General features: G+C 38.3%; 1 protein-coding gene across 1 annotated transcript; it reads left to right on the plus strand.

Annotated features, from left to right (window-relative positions):
* LOC140237972 (uncharacterized) lies at window positions 1–24,617 on the plus strand. Its single transcript, XM_072317902.1, has 10 exons — window positions 1–144; window positions 2,307–2,353; window positions 3,501–3,527; window positions 5,349–5,369; window positions 14,360–14,851; window positions 15,400–15,520; window positions 16,386–16,475; window positions 21,377–21,409; window positions 22,880–23,026; window positions 23,465–24,617. Exons 1-10 carry the CDS (start codon window positions 72–74, stop codon window positions 23,752–23,754), a joined length of 1,341 nt encoding a protein of 446 aa, XP_072174003.1. The 5' UTR covers window positions 1–71; the 3' UTR covers window positions 23,755–24,617.
* The last annotated feature ends 1,057 nt before the right edge of the window (window positions 24,618–25,674 follow it).

The following is a 25,674-nucleotide window of genomic DNA, read 5'->3' on the forward strand; positions in this document are numbered from 1 at the left end:
TCACTGCCGGGTGTTGTGGTCCTAATTCTTTCTTCAGTCGACGCTCGATCTTTCGTAGTTTCGATTTCAAGATGTTGAGAAAACTGTTGGCTACCGTTATCGTCTTGACGATTGTTGACGGGGTTCTTGGCGCCCCAGTCGAAGGTAAGTGGGCCTATATACGTCCTGTTTATTAATCATGTTTATAATTTATGAAATTACTGAAATATTAATCAGGTGACTGATGTCTATGGGCAATTGTGTATACGTGAACGCACAAGATCATAGGTCCCTAAAGATAGTCCACTTGTGTTATTTTGAAGAACGGTTCCGTGTCCATCTGCATTGGAGTTGGATTTTATCAATATTTAAGGAAGAGGATTCTTTTAGCCAACTTCTAATATACATACCTCCCTATGAGTAAGAGTAAGACAATGTCGTGTATAAAGATTCTGATTGGTTGAATGCGGTATAACCTTTTAGCACGCTTGAAGGAAATATTTCACTTCACTCCACAGAAGACATTAGGGCCCGGCTCGAAATGAGCAATCAAGTGAATAAAGAAGCAGTTATTCCTTCCCTCGGACAGACCCCTACTTTAGATTATACTCTTCTCAAGTTTTTAGTTTTTATGTCTTTAACGGAAAGTCATTTTCCCCAATTAACTGATTGGATAGAAATAAGATAATAAATGATTATCCGATGAGGGAGGTGCCCTGGAACCAAGAATGAAATCAAGGCAGCAGTACTATTTCAAAATTAATCTACAAGTAATCTTAAGAAAGCAAAGGTAATCGATTGAATCGGGTTCATGTATAATAGGCCTATATTTAAAACGGATGACTTCTACAAAAAGGAACAAAAAAAAGCTACATTCTTGATAGAATAGAATTGTGATTACAACCACTTTCCTTTCAAAACAATGAAGCTGTTTAGAAAACGGTAAGAAAAATGCTTGGAAAATTTTCAAAGCTATACCTGAACCTTACAATCAACAGTGATTAACACATCATCGTAGACTGAATATCACACACACTGTGAGACTGAGTAAGAAACAAACGACTTTACAGCTGACTTATATATATAACTTACATAATTTTTGTTGTACGAATATACTCCTGTAGGTGATGCTGACTTAATTGTTTTATCTAAAGAATAGAATTGGCAAATTCATGTCATGTTCAAATTTTTTTTTTTTTAATTGTGTATCATCATCTTCATTTTGTTTAATTCTAATGATATTGTAATAAGGCGTATCAGGCTATCCTTATTTTGCATTTCATCGCTTTGTACAGATTGAATAATATGTTTAATTTATATAGTGTGAAACTGACGCCAAATTCATGTTTATTTAAAAGACTCAATGTTCACTCACTCGCGTAATGATAAATGAAATGAAAAAAAAAATGTGTTTGATTCTCGTTATCATGTGTTGTGATTATTTTACACATAATGCCTGCATTACAATGTTATCCCTGAATTATACCAGTATGCAGCCTGGAATTTGTTGTCATGACATATTTTCGATGGTTGACATATCATGGATTCAATATGATAAAGGAATAATTTTATATGGATGCTGGCATAGTTAACTATAACTAACTATAACTGTTGGAAGGAGTGCAGAGAAGAACCACCAAACTCATTCCAAGCATAAGACACCTTCCGTATGAAGAAAGACTCCAGAAACTCCACCTTACTACACTAGAAGATAGACACAGGAGAGCAGACTTAATCCAAACCTACAGAATATTCAATGAGATAGATAGAATCAACCCAACAGAAATCTTCCAACTTGCAACACATCAGAGCACAAGAGGACACCAACTCAAAATCCAGAAGCAACACATGAGAGTAGATGCGAGGAAGTATTCGTTCAGTCAAAGGGTAATTCAAGACTGGAACAATCTCCCCCCAGCAGCATTTCATGCAACGTCAATAAATGGCTTCAAAACAGAATTAAGATTATCAATGGGTTATTAAGGGCGAATAGCCCCCTTACCCTAACCGCACTACATTGGTACACTACCAAGACGGATGCGGCGCTTCAGTAAGTTCAGTAAGTTCAACTATAATTATAATCAAGGACATTTTTTCCAGCAATGATTCCGTTTCTGTTAAACCAAGTGGGTGTTTATCCCTAAGTAGGGGGTCATACGTATTACACCTTTTAATCTTGACATCAAGAATTCAATATTCTGTTGAAATACATCTTCTTCTTTTTTTTTTTGTGTGTGTGTGTTGAAAAATTAGTCGTTAAATCAGAATATGTACATGAGCTGATGAATACTTTGCTGTTGTTATTGTTGCGTGTATAATTACGACAGGTGTTCATCCCAATGGTGCGAAAGAAAAGACATCACACATTACCAGGGTATGTATACTTATTTTTGTTTTGTTTTATATTATCGTACGCAGGATATTTTTGACAAAGGTAACGGATACCTTGTGTTTCTTCCATTAAAACAATAAATGTCCTGGTAACGCACATTTTCATACACATCAACAACATGAAGAATGATACTAAAAAAAGAAATAAAGCATCAAATGTAATTACCTTTACATCCTAACAAAACAAAAACATATATTATGATATCGGATTTATGATTCAGACATTTTATCAGGTTCTGGAAACCATAATATTACTGGAGGAAAAGGCAAACATACAGTGAGTTGAACGAATTGTGATCAAAACAGTTTCTCAGTGGCATTTTAGTCGAGCTTACATAACAAACGTAATAATCACAATCAATTAAGCACGGATGGAGCCGTTTATGCCATGAGGTTCAAAGATCCATTTATAAAGTTATCTATATCAATGTAAGTTTGAAATCTTTTGTTTAATCTATTCATGACTATAATATCCTTATTTCTTGCCTTTATGTGTTTATGCATATTCCAATGTCAATTCGATGAACAGCTCATTTGAAAGTGCAACTCATATAGCATCCCAACAACATAATGTATAATATTCTTGCAATAAATGCAGCGATAAATTTTTAACACTTGAGCCTACAAACGCAAGCGACTATTCATTTTGCATTAACTATAATATGATTGGTTTTACCCTTGCTGGAGAAGCAAGTTTCTCAAGTTTCAAATTTAAATCTATTTCATACTTCTCGTTATTGCATCAAGAGTAGTAATAACACAAGTTCTTGTACCTTGAAAAATGCATACCTCATATATACAATAATTATAAGGATAACTGGTTAAAATCGAAATCAGTTTGTATAATGAGAAGTATATGACGTGACCTACATAAAAGCAAGCTTGTTTGGCTATAAGCTCAGAATAATCAGTGTTTGTGAAAGACAAACGGAAAGGATAAAAGTTCAGACCATGCAGATGCAGGTAATTTGATAATACCGGTAGAGGGAACGGGGAATGCATATAACAAACGTAGTATGATTAAGTATGCGTATGCATATGGTAGAAAGCAGTGACTTTTTTTTATGGCTAAAATTAACTTTGTGCGTGTGTGTGACTCTTCTTTCCCATTCTTCTTTGTACCCTTAAAGGGAGATTTGGATATCCTTAAAGAGAAGGTAAGAACAAATACACGCACTCTTGGATTTTTACTATTCAAAAAAAAAATCTATTACGTCTATTTCCTTTCCATTATGCCCTTTCATCACAATAATTGATAATTTTATTTAGTTACGTGTTTAAAGACGGGATTTTGAGCTTTGAGATGATTTGCTCCTTACCTTTTATGATGAGAACAAGATCAGTTCGACCTCTGAGAAATGTGGTTACTATCACGAAAACATTGACACAATCCTCATTGTGGGCGGGACGAAAGATTGACAGAAAGCTTTATAAGCAACTGCTGTGGAGAAATTGATCAAATAACCCTGGAACATTTCATATTCATTTGGCAGATTCTATTCATGATTGTTTTGAAGTATTAAAGCTGCTACTTTCAAGCACAATTTCATGCACGAAAATGGGGAAAAACTGGAGAAAGTTTAACGAAAAAGATAATTCTACAACATAGGAAAACATAACTTATGATTAAATTCACAATCCCAAGCATTAGATGTAGCCAGGAGATGGTGGACTATCTTACGCTGTAAGAAAAATATAATGAAAATGGACATTCTTGCTTCGAGCACATGACTTGCTGTCCTTCTTAAAAATCAACCGGTGGGTTGTTTTTTTTTCCGATGCCGCGATGAATAATCACTATTAACTTTACACGATAATATAAACTGTTCTTAAAACTCTCTTATAGCGACAACTAGCAATCAGTTTATACAATATTATACCAGATCAAAAAATGATCAATCAAAAACAATCAGAACAGTTGAAGGCTCGTTACAGGTAGACACGAGGAGTTAAGAGAATGACGAAATTTCACATTTCACCAAGTTTTTACCGAAGTAGATGAGATGATCATTTCAATGTCTCGTTATTCTCCAGAGGACAAACTGTGACAGAGCGTTAGCATTGAATTATCATTATCATTTTCTCTCTTTTTTTTGTCATGATTTCAAGAAGATGTTATGTCCCAGCGCAGCAAATTGTTTTAGAGCGTTATGTTCAGCAAAGATAACTTTGTAAAGGAGTGGTTTACACGTCACTGTTTTCTTTTCACAAAAGGAATGATTTTCGTCCTGTCTTTAAGTATATGGAAGAGTTCTAAGTTGCACACAGTGTAGTTGTTACCATTCTCACTGTTTCGCTAAGTATCACACTGAAAAATTTGTAAACGCTCTTATTTCTTCTTTTTTTTTTGGCAAATTGTTTCACTCTACTCCACTTTCTGAAGTTAACATGATCACGGAGCGGAGTTTCCCCAATATAATAAATTCACGATATATAGTAAGATTATGAAGAGGCGAGTTCCATTTTCCTTTTCGAAATCGAAGTTTCCAGCCTGCATAGTATCGACTATTCTGTACCAGATCCCTGCAGTTTTCATGGGACAAAAAAAAAACAAAATAAAATAGGCAATAGGAGGACGGATAACTAAAGTAAAAGTTACCTTCGTTTTTTTTTTTTTTTTTTTTTTTTTTTTTTTTTTTTTTAATGATTGCCTGAGCCAAATCATTAGCAGTCAAGACACTATGAGGTCATTCATAACCGACCTGACGGAGCCGTTTTATTATTTTAGAGATTTGGCGGTGGCGACTCGTTATCAAAATAATCATTCTATATTGTTATTACTCGTCTGAATAAATGCCGTATATTAGATAAATAATCGTTGAAAATCATGAATCCCGAAATGGTTCTTTTGTTTCATTCTCTCCCTCTGTTGAATCCGCATTATAAACGATGCCACTACAAGATATATTGTTGGGTTGTTTGTTTCTGAAAGAAATTTTATTTCTCTGTATTTCTCTCTTCTTTATCTCCCTCTACAGCTTGAGGATTTAGAAGCGGACGTAAGTTCAGGATTTTCTTGGCTGTTTTGTTTAACTCTTTTATCTTTTTATCTAAGATTATGGTTAAAAATTCCAAATTACATGTGTGTGTTTAACTATTCCACCGTTTCAGAAATATCTCCTCATCGACGATATAAGAGTAAACAAGTCTGTTTGATACTCAGTTGATAAATATTGTTTTGATGACACGAAGTGATTCATCCTCGTCTCTATCATATAATAGCTCGAGAAATTTGTCTGCGTCTAATGTCAACATGTACCTCTTTGTCGTACATCATGCATCATTATTAAATGGGTTAGTCATATACCGGTTAGTGATTGGCTAAACACAGTCACGTGATGGAGGCACATTGGTTATGTTCGCCCATGGGCAGAACATTTTTGTAATGTTCTCCCATGGGAAAACATTTTCACGTAACAAATGACAAACGATACCAAACGACTGAACGATCATATTTTTTACGCAATCGATAGGATAAATTTGCCTATTCCATACAATGTGAAAAAGCAGATGACCGATTATCGTAATGCGTACAATATGACACGAAAGTGTGATTTGAAGGACCTGCGCACAGTGAATTTGGCTCTGCGCGAGCGATCGAGTGCGTTGTGCTGGTGGTTGACGTTGCGAACATGGCTTCCACTGAAAATTCAACCCATAATAGATGATGGTATTTGACTAACCCATACTATAACAGATGATGACTTTTGTTGTCGGGAACACGTACAAAACGTTCAACCCTCAGGGTTTGAAATGCTATTTCGGGAGGCTATAAGTCTCTCGACTTCGTTTCGGGACTTATAACCTCCCTCAATAGCATTTCAAACCCTTCGGGTGGAACATTCGGTATGTTCCCTCCCCCGCCAGTCATCATCTATATAATGTAAGCCTCTTTAGGTCATTGGGATAAATGAACAGGGACTCGACACAAAGTTTAAACACACCAACTCATGTTCCCTCACCAACTGGATAGGCCGTCTCCGTCAACAAAGAGTGCTATTTAACACGTCCAGCAAACACTATTTCGTCACTGTGTTAGAAATTAACCTGAGACGAGATAACGGCCTCTCGTCAATGAAGGTCGAAAATCTGATACTTTAAACCAATGCGTATTATCGTCTCTAAATGTTAGGGAGTTGGGTGCGTATTTTTGGAGATATTTACCGCAATCAATTCAAACGTCATCAAGTGATTAATCAGTGCGTATCTTTCCAAAATGCATCATAATGGCAGACTAAATGCAAAACGTGGGCGTCTGGACGCTATAGATCTTAATCAAATAAGAACACTCAGTTTTTAAACAGTAAGTTACCCTTCAGCCTGTTTATTTGCTGGAAGTCTGGCGAAGATAATAAAATACGAAACTGAAATACAAGAGCCCATTGGCTGGCTTTATAAGGAACACGTCAATAGCTCCAAATACTACAATGTTATGACGAAAAAAACCTTAATTAGATCGGAGGGAATGAAGTGCTCATTTCGATAAGTTATTGTTCATTGACAAGTGAAAAAAAAAAAGAACTTTGTTGCATCTGTCGCCTGTGAGCCCTTAGAGAGCATGGTCTGATAAGCTAATTTGGTTTACAAGGCGTTTTGAATCGGAGATCTTGAGTGGAGATTAAACTCAGTGGCGGACCCAGAGGGGGGCGCACCGGGCGCGCGCCCCTCTTTAATTTTGGTTAAAACAAAAGAAATAAAAAGAAAAATGGGGGGGGGGGGTGCGCCTCCCCTTAATTTTGCAAAGGCGCCTCTCCTTTACGGAATTCCTGGATATGCCCCTGAAACTATGCTTCAAACTACCATTTTATGACCTCACATTTAATATAAAATCAAACTGGACAACATGATGTGAGGACGATTTTATTATTCTATGGTTGCTGCTGCTGCTTTCATTTTTGTGTAAATTCTATATCATTTCTAAATCAGAAATGCCGTCATTTCTCATTTTGATTTCTCACATCATCACTGCCATATTTTCGTCATCATTAAACTTGAGGATGAGGGGCTTCTAGGGAAGCCGAAGTGTCCGTACTAAAATGGCCGATATAAACGGTCTAATCGCAAGGCCTTTACATAAAGTAGAATACACGTTACTTCAAGTTGACATTATTACCATGATTCACCATAGTAATTCCTTTCATCTCACATAACAACAATGACTATAGCAATTCAATTCAATTTATTTATTTTTCTTTCCCATTCTCTTCCAACAAAACATAACACAGAATGAATCAGGAATTATATCATACGCATAATCACATACATTAGAATGTGCGAAAGATAAACGATACTTAACAAAGTAAGATCTACATACATACCGGCAAAATACTAAGTTATGTTTAGAGGGGGAAAAGAGAACTGAGAGGTCCACTAAAAAGCAATGATAACAGTAATTATAGATATAGACAGAATACGAAATATTATGTGACAAAAGGGAAATAAGCACGTTCGGGAACCCGAATGATTGTCCTGTCCGAATGGTTTTAAAGTAAAAAGTAATATGTAACTGATTAACGAAACAGAATGCGATTAGAGCATGCATGCTCAGTCTATACACGAAAAGCCTGCGTCAGTGTTTGATGGCAAACACTTGTCGTGAAGGCCCAGATCCAGACACACCAGACACTGGATGGTTGGTCAGTCAAAAACATCCCTAAACATACAAGATGAGGCAGGTTTATTAGCAGAGAGGAAGTAGACAGAATGTTTACATAAACTAAAGGTACTAGTTTCTGTCACTTAGATGCCCCAATTATGGTACTTGATTACAGAATACAGATGTCTTTTCGAGAGACTTTTCAACAAAGAACGTATATTTGATCATTTTTAGCAGCAATCAAGTCTGCTACTTTGGACGAAATTTCCGATTCGAAACAAAATTTAAAGGTAGTTACAGAGATACATGTAAATCAAACTATAAACTTTTTTTTCTCACATCGAGCATGGTTTCATCAAGGTGGGAAATTTCCCTCATGTTAAAGCAATAAAATCAGTATGATGTAAATATTATCGCTGAATCCATGTGATGAAGGAGTGAGCAAGTACACTCTTTTGTGTGTCGTGTATGAAAACGACGTTAAAACATTCTTCAAGGTTTTGTACAAAAATAAAGTGCATTTTTACAAGCCATGTAGTAACACATCGGAAATCAGACATTCGACGGGAGAGTGTGACTGCATATCATCTCTTGTTTTGAGGTTCAAAATAATTATTTGTCTTAACGAAGCACTCAGATCAAATACCTATTTCTCTATCAACCTAATATTCTAAAACGTAGCCTTATTTGCAGGTGTGTGTTTCATCATCATGTCCGTAGTGATTTTCAATCTTGGAATGTTTTAGATATAATTGTAGAAGAATTACGTTCTGTTGATAGATTGTTCCCTTTTTTTCTCACAGCGGAAGTGGGAAATTTGCGAGTTACGAACAATCTTAGAACTCACTCGGGCTATCTTGTTAAACACCAAAGATTTTATAAACATGTTCCAATCAACGGCGTAGCCAGGATTTGATCTTGGGGGGGGGGGGGGGCGGGCGGTTAGTCTGCGAGGGAGCGAAGCGACCGAGCCCGAGCGAGCGGAGCGAGCGAGGGGGGGGGGGGGATGGTGTGGGAGGGGGGTGTCCCCCTCCCACGGTAAGAACTTTTTGCATTTTGATGTTGTAAATGGTGCAATTCGATGCATGTTTTTGCGCGTTTTATCGACGTGAAACAGTCCCACTTGTTTAAGGTAGCAGTATATTTTAGTGTAGGTTATTATTGAACAATTTGCCTATAAAATGGTATAATTTATATACACTTCTTGTATTAATTCTTTTCACTGAATATCATGAACGCGACTGAACCCGAGCGAGCGGAGCGAGCGACGGGGGAGGGGAGGGTGGGGGAGGGTGTGGGAGGGGGGTGTCCCCCCTATCACGGTAAGAACTTTTTGCATTTTGATGTTGCAAATGGTGCAATTTGATGCATGTTTTTGCTCGTTTTATCGACGAGAAACAGTCCCCCTTGTTTAAGGTAGCAGTATATTTTGATGTAGATTATTATTGAACAATTTGCCTATAAAATGGTATAATTTAAACACACTTCTTATATTGATTCTTTTCACTGAATATCATGAACGCGACTGAACCCGAGCGAGCGGAGCGAGCGACGGGGGAGGGGAGGGTGTGGGAGGGGGGTGGCCCCCCTCCCGCGGTAAGAACTTTTTGCATTTTGATGTTGTAAATGGTGCAATTTGATGCATGTTTTTGCGCGTTTTATCGACGAGAAACAGTCCCACTTGTTTAAGGTAGCAGTATATTTTGATGTAGATTATTATTGAACGATTTGCCTATAAAATGGTACAATTTAAATACACTTCTTGTGTTAATTCTTTTCACTGAATATCATAAATGCGACTGAACCCGAGCGAGCGGAGCGAGCGAGGGGGGAGGGGAGGGTGTGGGAGGGGGTGTCCCCCCTCCCACGGTAAGAACTTTTTGCATTTTGATGTTGTAAATGGTGCAATTTGATGCATGTTTTTGCCCGTTTTATCGACGAGAAACAGTCCCACTTGTTTAAGGTAGCAGTATATTTTGATGTAGATTATCATTGAACAATTTGCCTATATTAATGGTACTTGTGTTAATTCTTTTCACTGAATATCATGAACGCGACTGAACCCGAGCGAGCGGAGCGAGCGAAGGGGGAGGGGATGGTGTGGGAGGGGGGTGTCCCCCCTCCCACGGTGAAAACTTTTTGCATTTTGATGTTGCAAATGGTGCAATTTGATGCATGTTTTTGCGTGTTTTAACGAGTTGAAACAGTCCCACTTGTTTAAGGTTGCAGTATATTTTAGTGTAGATTATTATTGAACAATTTGCCTATAAAATGGTATATCATTTAAACAATCTTCTTGTATTAATTCTTACACTGAATATCATGAACGCTGTCTGCAGTTCAGCAATCAAACAGAAAAAGCATGCACACGAGGGTGTAGATAGGGGCATATCCCCTCCCACACGAAGGTGATTTTGCGTTTTCAGACCTGAAATTCAGCGATCTGGTGCAAATTTTTGGTGCAATACTTTTTCATCGAAGTGTTAAAATCACGGAATTTAGCTCTTATTCCGAATGTGCACCATCTGTGTCTATGTATAAAGTCTAGTGAGGTAGAGCTTAGGGGAAGGGGGATTCCCCCTCCCGCTCGCGGAGCTTTTGCGTTTTTAGAATTGAAATAAAGCGATCTGGGTATAGCCACAGTCTACTTCTATGCATGGCGGAAGGGGGGGGGGAGGGGCGGGCGAGCAGGGAGAAGGCGTAGGCGAGTGTTATCTCCACCCTTCCCTTCCGATGGAGCTTTTGCCTTTTTGAGGTTGAAATTGAGATACCTCGTATACGCATATTTGATGGAATCAACATTTCGGAAATCACAAAAAAACAACAAAACAAACAACTGATGGGGGGGGGGGGGCTGAGGGAGGAAAGGGTCGATTAAAAGGGGAAATTCCCCTTATACATGAGGGAACCTTGAGTTTTCGGAATATAAGTGATAAGTCTTGTGCACTCAGAATTATTCATATTTTTTTTTTTTTGTAAATCTAAAAAGTGTACTAAGCTAGGGAAAGAGGCACAGAGGGGGAGGGTTTGGGAGGGGGATACCCCCTCCCAAGCACGAGAGATTTTGCATATTTTGAATTGAAATTCAACGATCTGGTGCACACTTTGAGTGAAATATTCAAAAAAAATATCTTATTTGATGAAAGGTTGCAAAGGAGACCCGCTTCATGTGCATGTATACAGTATACACGCATTTTTTTTCCGCCTCCCAAATCCCCGGTCCAAATCTTAGGGGGGGGGGGGGGGGGGGGCGACCGCCCCCATCGCCCCCCCCCCCCCCCCTTGGCTACGCCAGTGGTTCCAATTTCTTTAGTACTACACCAGTATGGTTCCTATTTGCACCCCATTCTTGCATAATGTTTCTAAGTCGTTTTTTTTTTTAAATTCTACTTTGATACATCTTATCTGCCATTCTTTTTCGTGCATGCGTGTGTGTGTGTGTGTGTGTGTGTGTGTGTGTGTGTGTGTGTGTGTGTTCAAGTTCAAGTTCAAGTTCAAGTTCAACTTTATTTTCATTTCCATTAAATAAGGAGAAATTATGTTCAATGCATAAACAAAACAAATTTGTAGTAATTTCGATAAACGTACATCAACAAGATACATGTGATGATGATTAACGACATAATTGCATTTATAAGGTATATACATATGCATATTACACGGATGGGAATGGAAATGGAGGGTCCCATTAAAAAGCCAAGCTTGTACGATATGGGACCCTCAGAAATACATAAAAAGCAAATAATGGCTTCATGAAACTACAAACAAATATATGAAACAAAATCAAAGAAACCAATGTCAACTGACATGAAATGAAAAAACAGGAAAGAACGAAAAAAAAAAGAGAAAAGGGAAACAAAAGAAAATGAAACTGCAACACACGCCATCGTGGACACAAGCAAACAGATTTCCAGGATGTATAGGAGTAATAAGACGCACCCTTGAATGATATTGTGAATATACGGATTGGGTACATATACCCGAAAAACTACAAAAGAGCGGACATATTAAAACAAAGAAAACAAAGAATAGACACAATGATGCATTGTTCGATGACTGTCATATTTAAGGAGAACTTACATTCGACAGATTATTTTACTCTCATGATAGAAAATAGTTGATGTGTAATGATTAATGCATATATATATATATGAAGAGTTTGTTCGCAAAAACCGATAAGTCCATATTTGCCAAATGGAGATATTTGCGATTAAAGGTCAAGAAAAATAAAGAGAATAGTAAAAAAAATTTGGCTTCTTTTGACCATAACTTCAAAAATGTACCTTTGTATGTAGTGACCAATATATCATTTAAAAGGTATTATTTTGTACTTTATGACAGAGAAAGTACTTCAAAATCTTCAAAAATGGACTTATCGGCTTTTGCGAACAAACTCTTCATATATATATATATATATATATAAGATAAGTGATAACTTAATTGAGCTAATGAAACAAACCTAGTCCGGTAATATGTTATAAGATTTCAATAAAAATAATTTCAATTTATTCTTGAAAGAATTCAAAGTTCGTGCTGTTACAATATCATTAGGAAGTGAGTTCCAAAACTTTGGCCCATCGTAGATAAAGGTGTTCTGAGCCAGCAGAGTTCTGAAAAAGGGCAAATGAAACTCATTCGAACGCCTTGTTGGGTAATTGTGAACGGACTGATTTCTTGGAAACATTGTTTCAAATATATTTGGAAGATTTTTTTTATCATAATTAAACATAAATTGTCCTAGGTTATACAGATACAAATCCTTGATTTTCAATATTTTGTTTTCAAAAAATAACGGGTCGGTATGAGACAGAAATGCAGTATGACAAATAATACGGAGTGACTTCTTTTGTAATAAAAGTAATTTATCTAAGAATGTTTGATATGTATTTCCCCAAGCAAGAATACCATAATTTAAGTACGGCAATATGAGAGATGAATATAATGTAATAAGGGACGACAAAGGAAGACAAAATTTAACCTTGTTGATTATACCAATATTTCTTGAAATAATTTTACATATACTATCAATATGGAATTTCCATGAAAGCTTATTATCAACCGTTATTCCCAGAAATTTAATATGGGAAACAATTTCCAGTGGAGTCCCATCAAAAACAACGTCAACAGGTGGTTTCTCTGTAGAGTTGCTAAAAAACATATATTTTGTTTTTTGAAGATTGAGAGATAATTTATTTGCCTTTATCCATTGGGCGACATTTTCTAATTCAGAGTTTATTGTATTTACAAGAGTAAGAGGATTATTGTGCGAAAAAAATAAATTTGAGTCATCCGCAAAGAGAATAAAGGAAAGAACATCTGATGACCTACAAAAATCATTTATATAAACGAGAAACAAAAGCGGACCTAATAAACTTCCCTGTGGGACCCCACATTTGATATTTAACATTTGTGAATTATACCCATTCAAAGAGACATATTGCTTCCTGTTCATGAGGTAGCTCCTGAACCACTCCAAGGCCTTCCCACGCACTCCGTAATGATGTAATTTATCAAGTAAAATATCATGATTAATGGTGTGTGTGTGACCCGTCACCACATAACCCTGATAAATTATTAAACACTGCTAACAATGGCTAACTACGAAATAAAGTGATTTGGTGAAAAATAAAAAGTTGATATACATGGAGGATGACATATCGAGTGCTTGACATCTGAACGGTCTTATTCTAAGAGAAGTTTTTAAAAAGAGTCAGTTTCTGTTTTATGTAACATGCAGGGATATCAAACTGACATTATTTTTTTTAATGCTAAACTTTTGCAAACTAAACTACTCTTTAATTGCCATAATTTCTTAAAAGTCCATTTATTTTGTGGCCTTCCTTTCTGACCATCACTGAACATTGTTGTAGCATTTTTCTTTTTTGTTTCATGATTGAAGTCTGACAAACTATATTTTTATTTGAATACTAAATTTGCAAGGCGACAAGACTCTAAATATGTCCTTCTCAGAGAGCTGGGGTTCAACAGTTTAATCTGGCTTCAGTGGTGCCTTTTCAAATAGGAGTTACTCGATAGTAAACGAATTTGAATATCACATTTAGTTTCTAGGTAATGGAAAAAGAGCACAACCCCTAGTTGGCATACATACTTTAACATAAAAAGCGATGCTGTGACCAGTGACTGCATCACATGACTCTCATATGAATTACCAAAATGAATGGTGTTTTAATTCCCCTCTCTATCACTGGTATTGACACCTATAAGATATGCAGTTTCAGTATCAAATACGTTTGTAGTTTCCGCAATAGTGACAAATACGAGGGTTCACAAGTTTTAACACAACCCCTTGAAGAAGCATGATTCTGGTTATCGAAACGCAAGACGAGTATATACAACTGATTTTTTTTTCCTGCATTCTGGCTTCCCTATTAGCTGGAACTACTTGAACCCGAGATCCCTGCAGATGACGCAAATGTTGACGAGGACGTCGAACCACAGGCAGCCGACATTGGTGACGAGGACGACGAGCTGCCCAAAGACCCTAAGCCTGCAGTGATAAAAGCGCCCTCAGAGGCAGTAGCGCCAGAGAAGACACAGCCATCCGAAACAGCTCGGAAGCCAGAGTCTGCTTCAAAAGATGATGTCGAACGTCCCGCAGATGACGAAACTGCCCCAAGTCATGAGAATGTAGCACCGACAAAACAAGACCAGGACCAGGGAGAGAAGGTAGAGGAGAGTGGCACAGAGAGCAACAATGATGAGGTAAACGGAGAAGAGGAAGAAGAAGTCCCTGGCGAAACTGATGAGGAAGAAGAGGAGGAGGTGGAAGAGGAGGAGGCGGCTGAGGAGGAGGAGATGACAAGTGACTTTGTCCCTTATCGGCCCGAGAACGACGACCTGTACCTTGAGGAACTCATTGTCCAGGTACGATTTATGAGTAAGAAATACGTTCAGATAGAAATCCACGCAGTTTGATTGCTGGATTGTCTAATTGCTTGTTTGTTTGTTTGTTTGTTGTTGTTGTTGTTGTTGTCCATATGGCATGTATGGGGAGCAACAAAATATTGATAACTAATTCATAGAAGGTTGATTCATGAATATGTAATAACAAGTGAAAGAATATACATCATATGAATAATCATTTTCTTGTAATCAACATTTCCAGACGTGCAAGACGTTTATCATGTTTATTGCAAGAAATGTCAGATGGAAGATTAATAGCAAGATTATTGATTTCGTTTTTCCCACATCTGAAAAGGATTTCATCCACGTCATTCTTATAACGGTTTTATAGCCAATTTTATGATTGCCGTGCCTTTTGAAATGATGATCAAATTAAGAATTGCATTACGAGTTTATGGTTCTCAGGAAAATTGTACAAGTTCTTCTCGATGTTTTAAGACAGGAAATCTGATATATCTGTCCATAATCACCGCTTATTCTTACCCCTCTTGAATTTGGCATCATCATAGGCGCTGACAATCCTTTATAGGAAGGATGCCGAGAGAGTGGAGAAGATCTTGACGGAGGAATACCTTCGCTTGGCCGACTCTGAAGACGACTTTCCTCAAAACGTCGCTCCAGCTCCTCAAGGTATGTTTGTTGGCCCCTATCACTTTTACACCATGACCCCTCGAGCGTTTCACTCACATGAACCTAAACTGGGTACTACTGTCTCGACATTAAGTTTGTTAAAGGGGAAATTCGGAACAAATAAAAGCTAACCTTTAGAATAGAGTAAAATCTAACTAGTGGCAACAGTAAAGGTTTGATGAAAATCCGAGGGAACAAAGATATTGCGGAGTTTCCCTAATTTTCACGAAATAATTCTTGAATAGTCAACATGAGTTGAATATGCAATAGCGAATTTATGATGTCATCCCCTCACAATCTGTCATAGAGTATGTACATAAAATCATGAAATTTCCCGGTTTTTACTTGTTTGTTTGTTTCATTGATGAAAGGTATTTATGCTTCCAGTCTAAAATCGTGATATATCTGCTCAATACGTTCCATTCATGACTAAAAAAGAAAAAAAAACGTTAATGAAACAACTAAAGTGATCTAACAAATCATTCATCCATTTTTTCCCTTGATGTTCTGAAGTTAACTTATGCCTACAGTATACAAAAATTTACAGAATTAAAAATCCTCGAATCTGATTTCATCAGTAATTGAAATGAAAAGGGATAGGTAACCCAACCTGTAAAGAGCAAAATGCCTCTAGAATAGAATAGCGAGTATAAAGAAAACAGCTGGATACCAAATCTCTATTTACTATGCTGCCAAACTATATCGTAATCTTTATATCTCTTTATTTTTCCATCTTTTGATCTTTCTATCGTTTTTTATCTTCCTCTTTCTCTCAATCCTCTCTTTAACTTTTTGTTTGTTATTGAAGCTACGTTTAGATATTATCTGTGTTTGGAACCTTTATACAAATTTAATTATCGTGTAGATCTGAGTAAACAAGATTCGCAGTTGCCAGCTGAAGAAGGAGTTTTCCAAGATCGACCGTTCACCGACGACGAACTCATCAGAAAGGATGGTAAGTAAGAAATACCCCCTTCTCTCTCTCTCTAGCTCTCCTTGCTCTCAGTCCCCCTAATCGAAATGAAAGTTCTGGGATTGTAAGCTTCCTGTCTATCCAACTATCATTGTTATCAGTCCTTCCCTTTTTTGTCCTTTTTATTTTTTTTCAAGAGTAAATATGAAAGGAAAATAATGTATTCTTCGTACCAAATAATGACTTATTCGTTATAATAATATGGCATGTAATATAGCAGGGAATCAAAGGGTGAAAGGATCGTTATTCCAGAAGTATGGCCCCAAACAATGACCTATGAGTATATTTGAGTGCAAATCGCTTGGAAAGAAGTGCTGTGATTGCCGTCAATTCGTATCTGTTTTCTTTAAAGTCACGAATGTAGATTTCAGGAAATCAATGTATCTGACAACATAAAAGAGCAACACGAATGTGGGTTTGGATTTATTGACCTTATATTATCAATTGTTAACCAGTTAATGACGGATGTCGTAGACATGGGCGTAAATCCCGGGGGGGGGGGATGGGGGGATATATCCCCCCTGAAATGGAGGAGGGGGGGATGGCCTGTACAATCATCCCCCCCTGAATTTTGAGGGGAAAAAATGGAGGAAGCAGAAATGTGATTGTATCAATTTTGGCATATTGCATGACGTTAAGTACGCCGGCCTTCAGACAGGTAACAGAGCTGAACAGTATTCTATCTTGTAGGAAATGTATTTATTTTCTCAAGCGCTCTCTCGCTTCGCTCGCTCGCGAAGAAAGTAACATCGACATACACTGTAAGGTATGGCTCAGGCGTTGACAACGTCAAATAGTATAGGTCTACATGTAAACATGCTAATGACGCGAGTAACTGGGGACCATCTGTAAAATATGTACGAAAACATACAAACAAACAATAACAAAAACTTTATCGCCATAATTGAATCCCCTCCATTTCCTGAATCATTCCTAAGAAACGACAGTGACTGATGACTCAGTCAGGATACATCTATGGGCATACCAAGGGAAGATCTGGGGCCTGTCTTATAAAGACTTGTGATAGAAATCAATCACAAGTTTCTTGTGAGCTGCAATGCAAGTTGCGATTGATTTGGAGACTTGTGATTGATTTGAAGGCTTTATAAGACGGGGCCCAGGGACGTCGAATCTATGGGGGGCAAAGGGGCATTTGCCCCAAAGGAAGTGTTTAGACAGACAAATCATTTATCCCCCAAGCAATTCCCGAGATGAGGACAAATCTCGAACTTTCTTAATGGAAAATTGTCCAAATATCGCCAGAACTATGCACCAGATCGTTGTATTGCAATCATGAACATGCAAAAGGTCCGCTATACAGGATAAGGGATAAACTTTGTACACTTTTGACATAGACGTAATTCCCTAATTTATCAAAGAGTGTGCAGCAGATCTTTCACTTAACAAAAGCAACCTAAGGCGTCGATGGGGGGGGGGGATGGTTCTCAAATAAAAGTGGGACAAACAAAAGCGAAAAATATAGCTATACGAACGGCAGTTTTTGGAGTGTAAAATGTTAAAATTTTAAAGCTCGCTCGCTCCGCTCGCTCGCATTTAACCGCTATGCCATTTTCCTGATGTTGCTGCCAGTGATTGACAGCAGGTGCACCCGGTGCGCCCCCCTTAATTTCCAAAGCGAAAATATAGCTACAAACGACAGTTTTTAGGACTGGAAAATGTCAAAATTTTCAAGCTCACTCGCTTCGCTCGCTAGCATTTAATCAGTATGCCATTCTCCTGATGTTGCTGCCAGTAATTGCCGGCAGTTGCGCCCGGTGTGCCCCCTTAATTTCCAAAGCGAAAAAGTATAGCTACAAACGGCAGTTTTTAGACTGTAAAATGTCAAAATTTTCAAGCTCGCTCGCATTTAATCGCTATGCCATTCTCCTGATGTTGCTGCCAGTGATTGTGAGCCGGTGCGCCCCCCTTAATTTCCAAAGCGAAAAATATAGCTACAAACGGCAGTTTGGGGACTGTAAAATGTCAAATTTTTGAAGCTCGCTCGCTTCGCTCGCTCGCATTTAATTATTATTCCATTCTCCTGATGTTGCTGCCAGTAATTGCCAGCAGTTTTCGCCCGGTGCGCCCCCTTAATTTCCAAAGCGAAAAATATAGCTACAAACGGTAGTTTTTGGACTGGAAAATGTCAAAATTTTGAAGCTCGCTCGCTTCGCTCGCTCGCATTTAATCATTATGCCATTCTCCTGATGTTGCTGCCAGTAATTGCCAGCAGTTTTCGCCCGGTGCGCCCCCCCCCCTTAATTTCCAAAGCGAAAAAATACTAGTACAGCCACAAAGGACATGTGGGACTGTAAAATATCAAAATTTTCAAGCTCACTCGCTTCGCTCGCTCGCATTTAATCGTTATGCCATTCTGATGTTGCTGCCCGATTACCGGCAGTTGCGCCCGGTGTGCCCCCTTAATTTCCAAAGCGAAAAAATACAGCCACAAACGGCAGTCTTTGGACTGTAAAATGTCAAAATTTTCAAGCTCGCTCGCCCCGCTCGCTCGCATTTAACTGCTATGCCGTTCTCCTGATGTTGCTGCCAGTAATTGCCAGCAGTTGCGCCTGATGCGGCCCCCCTTAATTTCCAAAGCGTAAAAGTATAGCTACAAACGGCAGTTTTTAGACTGTAAAATGTTAAAATTTTCATGCTCGCTCGCTACACTCGCTCGCATTTAATCGCTATGCCATTCTCCTGATGTTGCTGCCAGTAATTGCCGGCAGTTGCACTCGGTGTGCCCCCTAAATTTCCAAAGCGAAAAAGTATAGCTACAAACGGCAGTTTTTAGACTGTAAAATGTCAAAATTTTCAAGCTCGCTCGCATTTAATCGCTATGCCATTCTCCTGATGTTGCTGCCAGTGATTGTGAGCCGGTGCGCCCCCCTTAATTTCCAAAGCGAAAAATATAGCTACAAACGGCAGTTTGGGGACTGTAAAATGTCAAATTTTTGAAGCTCGCTCGCTTCGCTCGCTCGCATTTAATTATTATTCCATTCTCCTGATGTTGCTGCCAGTAATTGCCAGCAGTTTTCGCCCGGTGCGCCCCCTTAATTTCCAAAGCGAAAAATATAGCTACAAACGGTAGTTTTTGGACTGGAAAATGTCAAAATTTTGAAGCTCGCTCGCTTCGCTCGCTCGCATTTAATCATTATGCCATTCTCCTGATGTTGCTGCCAGTAATTGCCAGCAGTTTTCGCCCGGTGCGCCCCCCCCCCCTTAATTTCCAAAGCGAAAAAATACTAGTACAGCCACAAAGGACATGTGGGACTGTAAAATATCAAAATTTTCAAGCTCACTCGCTTCGCTCGCTCGCATTTAATCGTTATGCCATTCTGATGTTGCTGCCCGATTACCGGCAGTTGCGCCCGGTGTGCCCCCTTAATTTCCAAAGCGAAAAAATACAGCCACAAACGGCAGTCTTTGGACTGTAAAATGTCAAAATTTTCAAGCTCGCTCGCCCCGCTCGCTCGCATTTAACTGCTATGCCGTTCTCCTGATGTTGCTGCCAGTAATTGCCAGCAGTTGCGCCTGATGCGGCCCCCCTTAATTTCCAAAGCGTAAAAGTATAGCTACAAACGGCAGTTTTTAGACTGTAAAATGTTAAAATTTTCATGCTCGCTCGCTACACTCGCTCGCATTTAATCGCTATGCCATTCTCCTGATGTTGCTGCCAGTGATTGACAGCAGTTGCGCCTGGTGTGCCCCCCTTAATTTCCAAAGCGAAGAATATAGCTACAAACGGCAGTTTTTGGACTGAAAAATGTCAAAATTTTCAACGCAAAGAGATTTCACCGTAGGAGGGGGAAACCCCCCTACCATACCCTCCCCCTCGCTTGATTCGTTCCCTCACATAACCGCTCCTCCTAAGATCAAATCCTGTCTACGCCGATGATAGGCCCCATTATTTAGTAGACCTTCACAGTGATGTCGCACAGCAAGAGCTGAAATACCACGATTTTGTCATTCAATAATATATTGTGAATATTTCATTTTCTTATTCTTTTTTTAAAGAAAAGAAAACAAAATTTTCACCACAAGTGAGCACCAGATCGCTGAATTTCAGGTCTGAAAATGCAAAATCTTCCTCGTGTGGGAGAGGGATACCCCCCTCCCCCCATACACACCCTTCCCCCGTTCGGTCGTTCCGCTCCCTCTCACAGATATTTCAACAAAAAAAAATCATACTTTTAAGGTCTGATTTTCCGCCGAAAGTCGTCTGACAAGCAAAAAAAAAAAAAAAAAGCAACAAGAACAAAAAGTCTTTATGTTGTTGCTGCCACTTTTCTCCCACTTTATATTTCATGCAAAAGAGTGGGGCATCCGATCCCTGTAAAGAGTGTGTGTGTGTGTGTGGGGGGGGGGGAGGGGGGCACAAAGCTTCTCCCCCCCCCCACCCCCCCCCACCCCCCCCCCCCCCACCCCCCCCCACCCCAAAAAAAAAAAGGCTGCGGCGGTCCGGTTATGGGCTTGTAATCGTGGTGATGGTGACCATCCCCCCCCCCCACTCCTCAGTATGGATTTACGCCGTTGGTCGTAGATACATTGTCTACAAGGTGAAAGAACTTGTTATTTCAGGGGGGCATTTCATGAAGGAACTTGTCGGATAAAATGTCCGACAAGTCAATTATATCCGACAAGTTCAGAGAACTAAAGAATTTCTCAAAACTTGTCGGATATAATTGACTTGTCAGATATTTTATCCGACAAGTTCCTTCATGAAATGCCCCCCTGATTCATAAATGAGAAGTACATATGAAATGAATAAGTTAAAATTGGGAAAAAAATGAAATACCCATACCCTTGTATAAGGCGCAGTGAAAATATTTCTAAAACTATAATTTCTACAAATATCGCTTTCATTTCTTTTCAATATCTAGTACTGGAAGCAATTGAAGCAAAGAAGAAAGAAGGTCAGTACAATGTTTCCATCAAAGTACAGTTTTGAGTCTCTCAGGAAAAGGGTGTACTCAAGCTTCCACCTGTCATTTGGGATAAGAAATTCTTGAACGTTCTTTAACCCACCTCAAACTGTTCGGCATGAATAAAAAATAATATACCATATACAATCGCTATAATATTGCCCTCAAATAGGTCTGCATTGCTTTCCTATCATTAGTTTCTGTTGTTTGCGTGTATTACCATTCATTCCACTTTCCCTGCGTTGCATGCACTTTTCATTTTGACATTTCATGCAACTATACCTATCTTTCACGAAGGCCAACAAACTTTTTTTGTTGTTCAACATTATGAAACAGTCGTCCTGAATCTGAACCTGTGTAACCTCATCTTGTCACACTGATCATCACACTACACAGACAATTCTTGACTAAACAAGTGTCTTGAAGTTGCTCCACACAGATGGCATGTCAGTACAATAGTTTAGATGATTAAACTATCACACTGTGTATACTAGTTTCTTTGACAAAGTGCACAAAAGGGCAGTCAACTTGTACAGCAATCTACTACATGTCGTCATAGTACATCATGCCGTCATTGTACATAAATTGTACATTAATGACATGACAGTGTAATTTCGATATTCACACACCTTTAGACAACTTTTTCTGCATTTTGCCAGTGCTGGACGCGGGAATTTCATGGTGATACAAACAGAAAGAATTAACTGTTATCTTAAATGTCTTGTCTTTGTATACAATAAACGTCAAAAACAAATGATGAAAGCGTACCTGGTAACTAATGACAACCAACAATAAGAGCCACCATAACGGTTATCCTGTCTTGGTGAAAATAAAAACAAATCCCTTTTTAACGTGAGAAACCATTCGATGAAATGCTAAGGAGCGTACAATCCTCAGGGGAATTTAAAATTAATTTGATGAAAATCGACTTTGAAATGACTGAGATATCCAAAAACAACGTAAACAAACAGATCGTCATAAAAGTATTGGCCTGTCGCAGGATTTGTAAGGTTCACTTTATTGGATATCTCAGCCATTTAAGACAAATTTTCATCAAATAGAATGTGAATTCCACTAAGAAATACATGTTCTTTCATATTTCTCATTATCTCATAAACACACACACACACACACACACACACAACAGTGGCGGATCCAGGGGGAACGCACTAGGCGCGCGCCCCCTTTGATTTTTGCTAGAATAAAAGAAATAAAAAGAAAAAAATAGAAGGGGCGCAGGCACCCACGGAAGTCGTGGATTCGCCCCTTAAAAAAAAAAAAGTTGGAAACGTGCAGCCCTATCTAAACCAAAACTGTACAATCCCTTCAACATCAGAGAAAACACTCTATAATAAGTCACACCCAGAGGAGACTTTATCTTTGCAACAATGTAAAGCCATTCTTGGACAAATCCAAAGGTTTAACAATTATTTTGACTACTTGTATGCCCTGGACCTATAGCTCTCGACCTGGCCGAGAACAGACTGATAGCCGATATGGAGGACTTCGAAGACCAAGGACTGACGCTGGAAGAACTCATTGCTGACCTCAAAGACAAACAGCAAAACGGAGATCATCGACCAGGGAAAACCCCGACAGAGGGAGAAGGTATGATTGGGGGAAAAGTCCACCTGATTTTATATATGAAAGCCTTGCTTTTAGCTTTCAATGTCGACCTCCTCGCTCAAAACTAAGTGTGTTCATCCTTTTAAGTCATGAGGACATCATTCTATCATAACAAGCATCTTATGGTCCCTTTTATTTCTGTCCTAAGGGATAGAAAATTAAAACGGGAAATCCATCATAAGTTATAACTTCCTACATACCGGCACCAATCTCCCTCAAAATATCGAGACGTGATGTTATATGAGAGGAACTCTGATTCTCCTGTGAAAAAAAAAAAAAACCACAAAAATAAAAACACACACACAAAAAAAAACTGTTAGTATAATGTCTAATGTAGATGGACGGTTAAAAATATTGACAAGGTTTTGAATTCATTGTTACATTAACGATTGTAATCTTCATTGCTCAATGTCTGGTCAGCTCTGGCGAAGAAGGAGAATACTGAGGAGGACAACCTCTTTGGTGCTTACAAAGATGACCTTGAAGAAGCCGTTCAAGGGGAGACCAAACCACATGCCAATGTACCTGCTCCCCAGCCGAGGCGACCCGCCATTCCACACACAGTCATATCTAAAGACGTCTCTAAAGCCGAAGCAGACAACGCCAGGGAGAATGAAGATGCCGAGGAGCTTTTGAACGAACTTGTCGAGGATCTAAACTCCTCCGTGAAAAAACCAGACGCGAAATCATCCTCAACTGGGCACATGTAAAGAATTCAAAAGATTACTGTTGAATTGTAGATAATTATTCCCTTTAGCTGTTCCCTCATTTATTTTCCGATATCACAAGAGGCGTGGTTAACTACAGTAAATTGTCGGCTGTTAAACAGTTATAGGGATTCATGGAGCTAAAAATCATAACGGCAAAGGAGAATCAGAAATGAGTTCAGCATGTCGTAGATCACAACTCGTGGAGTAGGCATAACAGCATAACAACATAACAGCAGTAGAGTCATCATTTTGATACATTATTAGTAGGATAAGAGTAGAACTCTATCCATACAATCGCATCATCAAAATACAGTTTAAAGTAACTCAACGAAAGATTTAAGCTATCAGTTTTAAATCTACACAATAACAGGTCTCAGCTGCTGTTGAATAGATCATTACATCCTTCCAATATCTGATAAGATTTGTGGATATTTGTAATGGATTGGTAAAAGCAGACTTATAGAAATATGAAATGTAAAAAAAAAAAAAAGAAAATCAAAGCATACCACCCGATACGCCATATTTGAATTTGAAGGCAGTTACGTGGTTCTGCTGAATCAGTATAATACTGTGTTTTCTTATACAGTAATGGATATTGTTATATTGCACTAACAAAAACCCTCATTCAATGTGTAAATCTAAAAAAAAAAATGTGAGTAGTTTTCTATTTATTTTTTAATCAATTTTAATCAGTACAAAAGAATGTGTCAATTTCCTCTTGTATTTCATTTAGTACAGATTCATTTTCTCTTCGTACAATATTGTATTTATTCTTTTTATACGATGTAAAGCAATTTCAATATGCATCTAATTGTTTTGAATGTAATGATTCATAACTTGTGCTATTGTGTAACGATGGCGAAAAAGGGAAGAAACTAAATAAATCTCTTTAATACTTAACTGTCGTCTTTCAGTCTGCAGTATTATCTGTTCTTCTCCTTTCTGTTAAACGATGTAATCACCTGGGAATAAAGAGTGCTTTAATATATTGTGATTGATATAAATGCTCGGTGAAAACATATTCGTTGTGGTTGTTAACATTTTATTCTATATACTGTAGCACGTCCCTATGAATCGTCCGTCGTACATAGTTTTCTGGTTCAGCACTACTCCAGTGCCTGACATTTTTTGCCAAAGAGCGTGAATACGCACACACTCACACACACACTCACACAAACACACACACACAACTGAGTTTGCATTAGATGATTTTAGGCTATCGAAGACTAAAAATACTAAGACTGGCACAATAGACACGAAATGAACGATAAGTAGATTGTATTATGGCAGCATATCCAGGAGCTCATTACACCATGATTTACTATCAAATTGTTCGTATCCATGTAATACAATAATTGTGTTATACATTATCAACCATATCACTTAAGTTGAAGATAATTATGTTTACAGTGGGAAATCAATTCGCTACTTGTCAACCCTCAATGGTGCCATCTGAACGTCAACAGATCTTTCAGCCCGTTAGTTTATTTTCTGTTTCAACGGTAATGTAATTAAAACAAATTTAATAATAATTATACAAAAACAGTTCAACATTGTATGCCCTATAGAGGAAAATACTGTGTACTGAAACATACTTATAACCTGTGACTGTACCATGATAACTGTGGTCTGTGACTCGACGGGAAAATTGATTGGATCTCGTGTTATATTTCATTGTGTAACTACGCTTCAGTCACCACCAAGTCATTCCATTTCAACTTTAAATTACAAAAATTATGTTGTCGCAGTTAGCGTTTGTTACAACAAACCCACGGGAAACCCCAATGTATATTGTATGAACAATCAAAGCAAGATGTAAACAAATAAAGTAGAGTGAAATCCTTGAAGTATGAAAAATAACCAAAACACCGCATATGCATTACAGAAAAACATCCCATTGAAAGAAAAATTGTTGTCTAA

This window comes from Diadema setosum, chromosome 14 (assembly GCF_964275005.1).
Source record: "Diadema setosum chromosome 14, eeDiaSeto1, whole genome shotgun sequence".
NCBI classification, from domain to species: domain Eukaryota; kingdom Metazoa; phylum Echinodermata; class Echinoidea; order Diadematoida; family Diadematidae; genus Diadema; species Diadema setosum.

Bases quoted from the DNA above. Each gene is read 5' to 3' on its own strand.
- LOC140237972 (XM_072317902.1), top strand. From the start codon at position 72: ATGTTGAGAAAACTGTTGGCTACCGTTATCGTCTTGACGATTGTTGAC. The intron at 2,354-3,500 runs GTATGTATACTT...GTACCCTTAAAG, and splicing joins AGACATCACACATTACCAGG to GGAGATTTGGATATCCTTAA. The intron at 3,528-5,348 runs GTAAGAACAAAT...CTCCCTCTACAG, and splicing joins TGGATATCCTTAAAGAGAAG to CTTGAGGATTTAGAAGCGGA.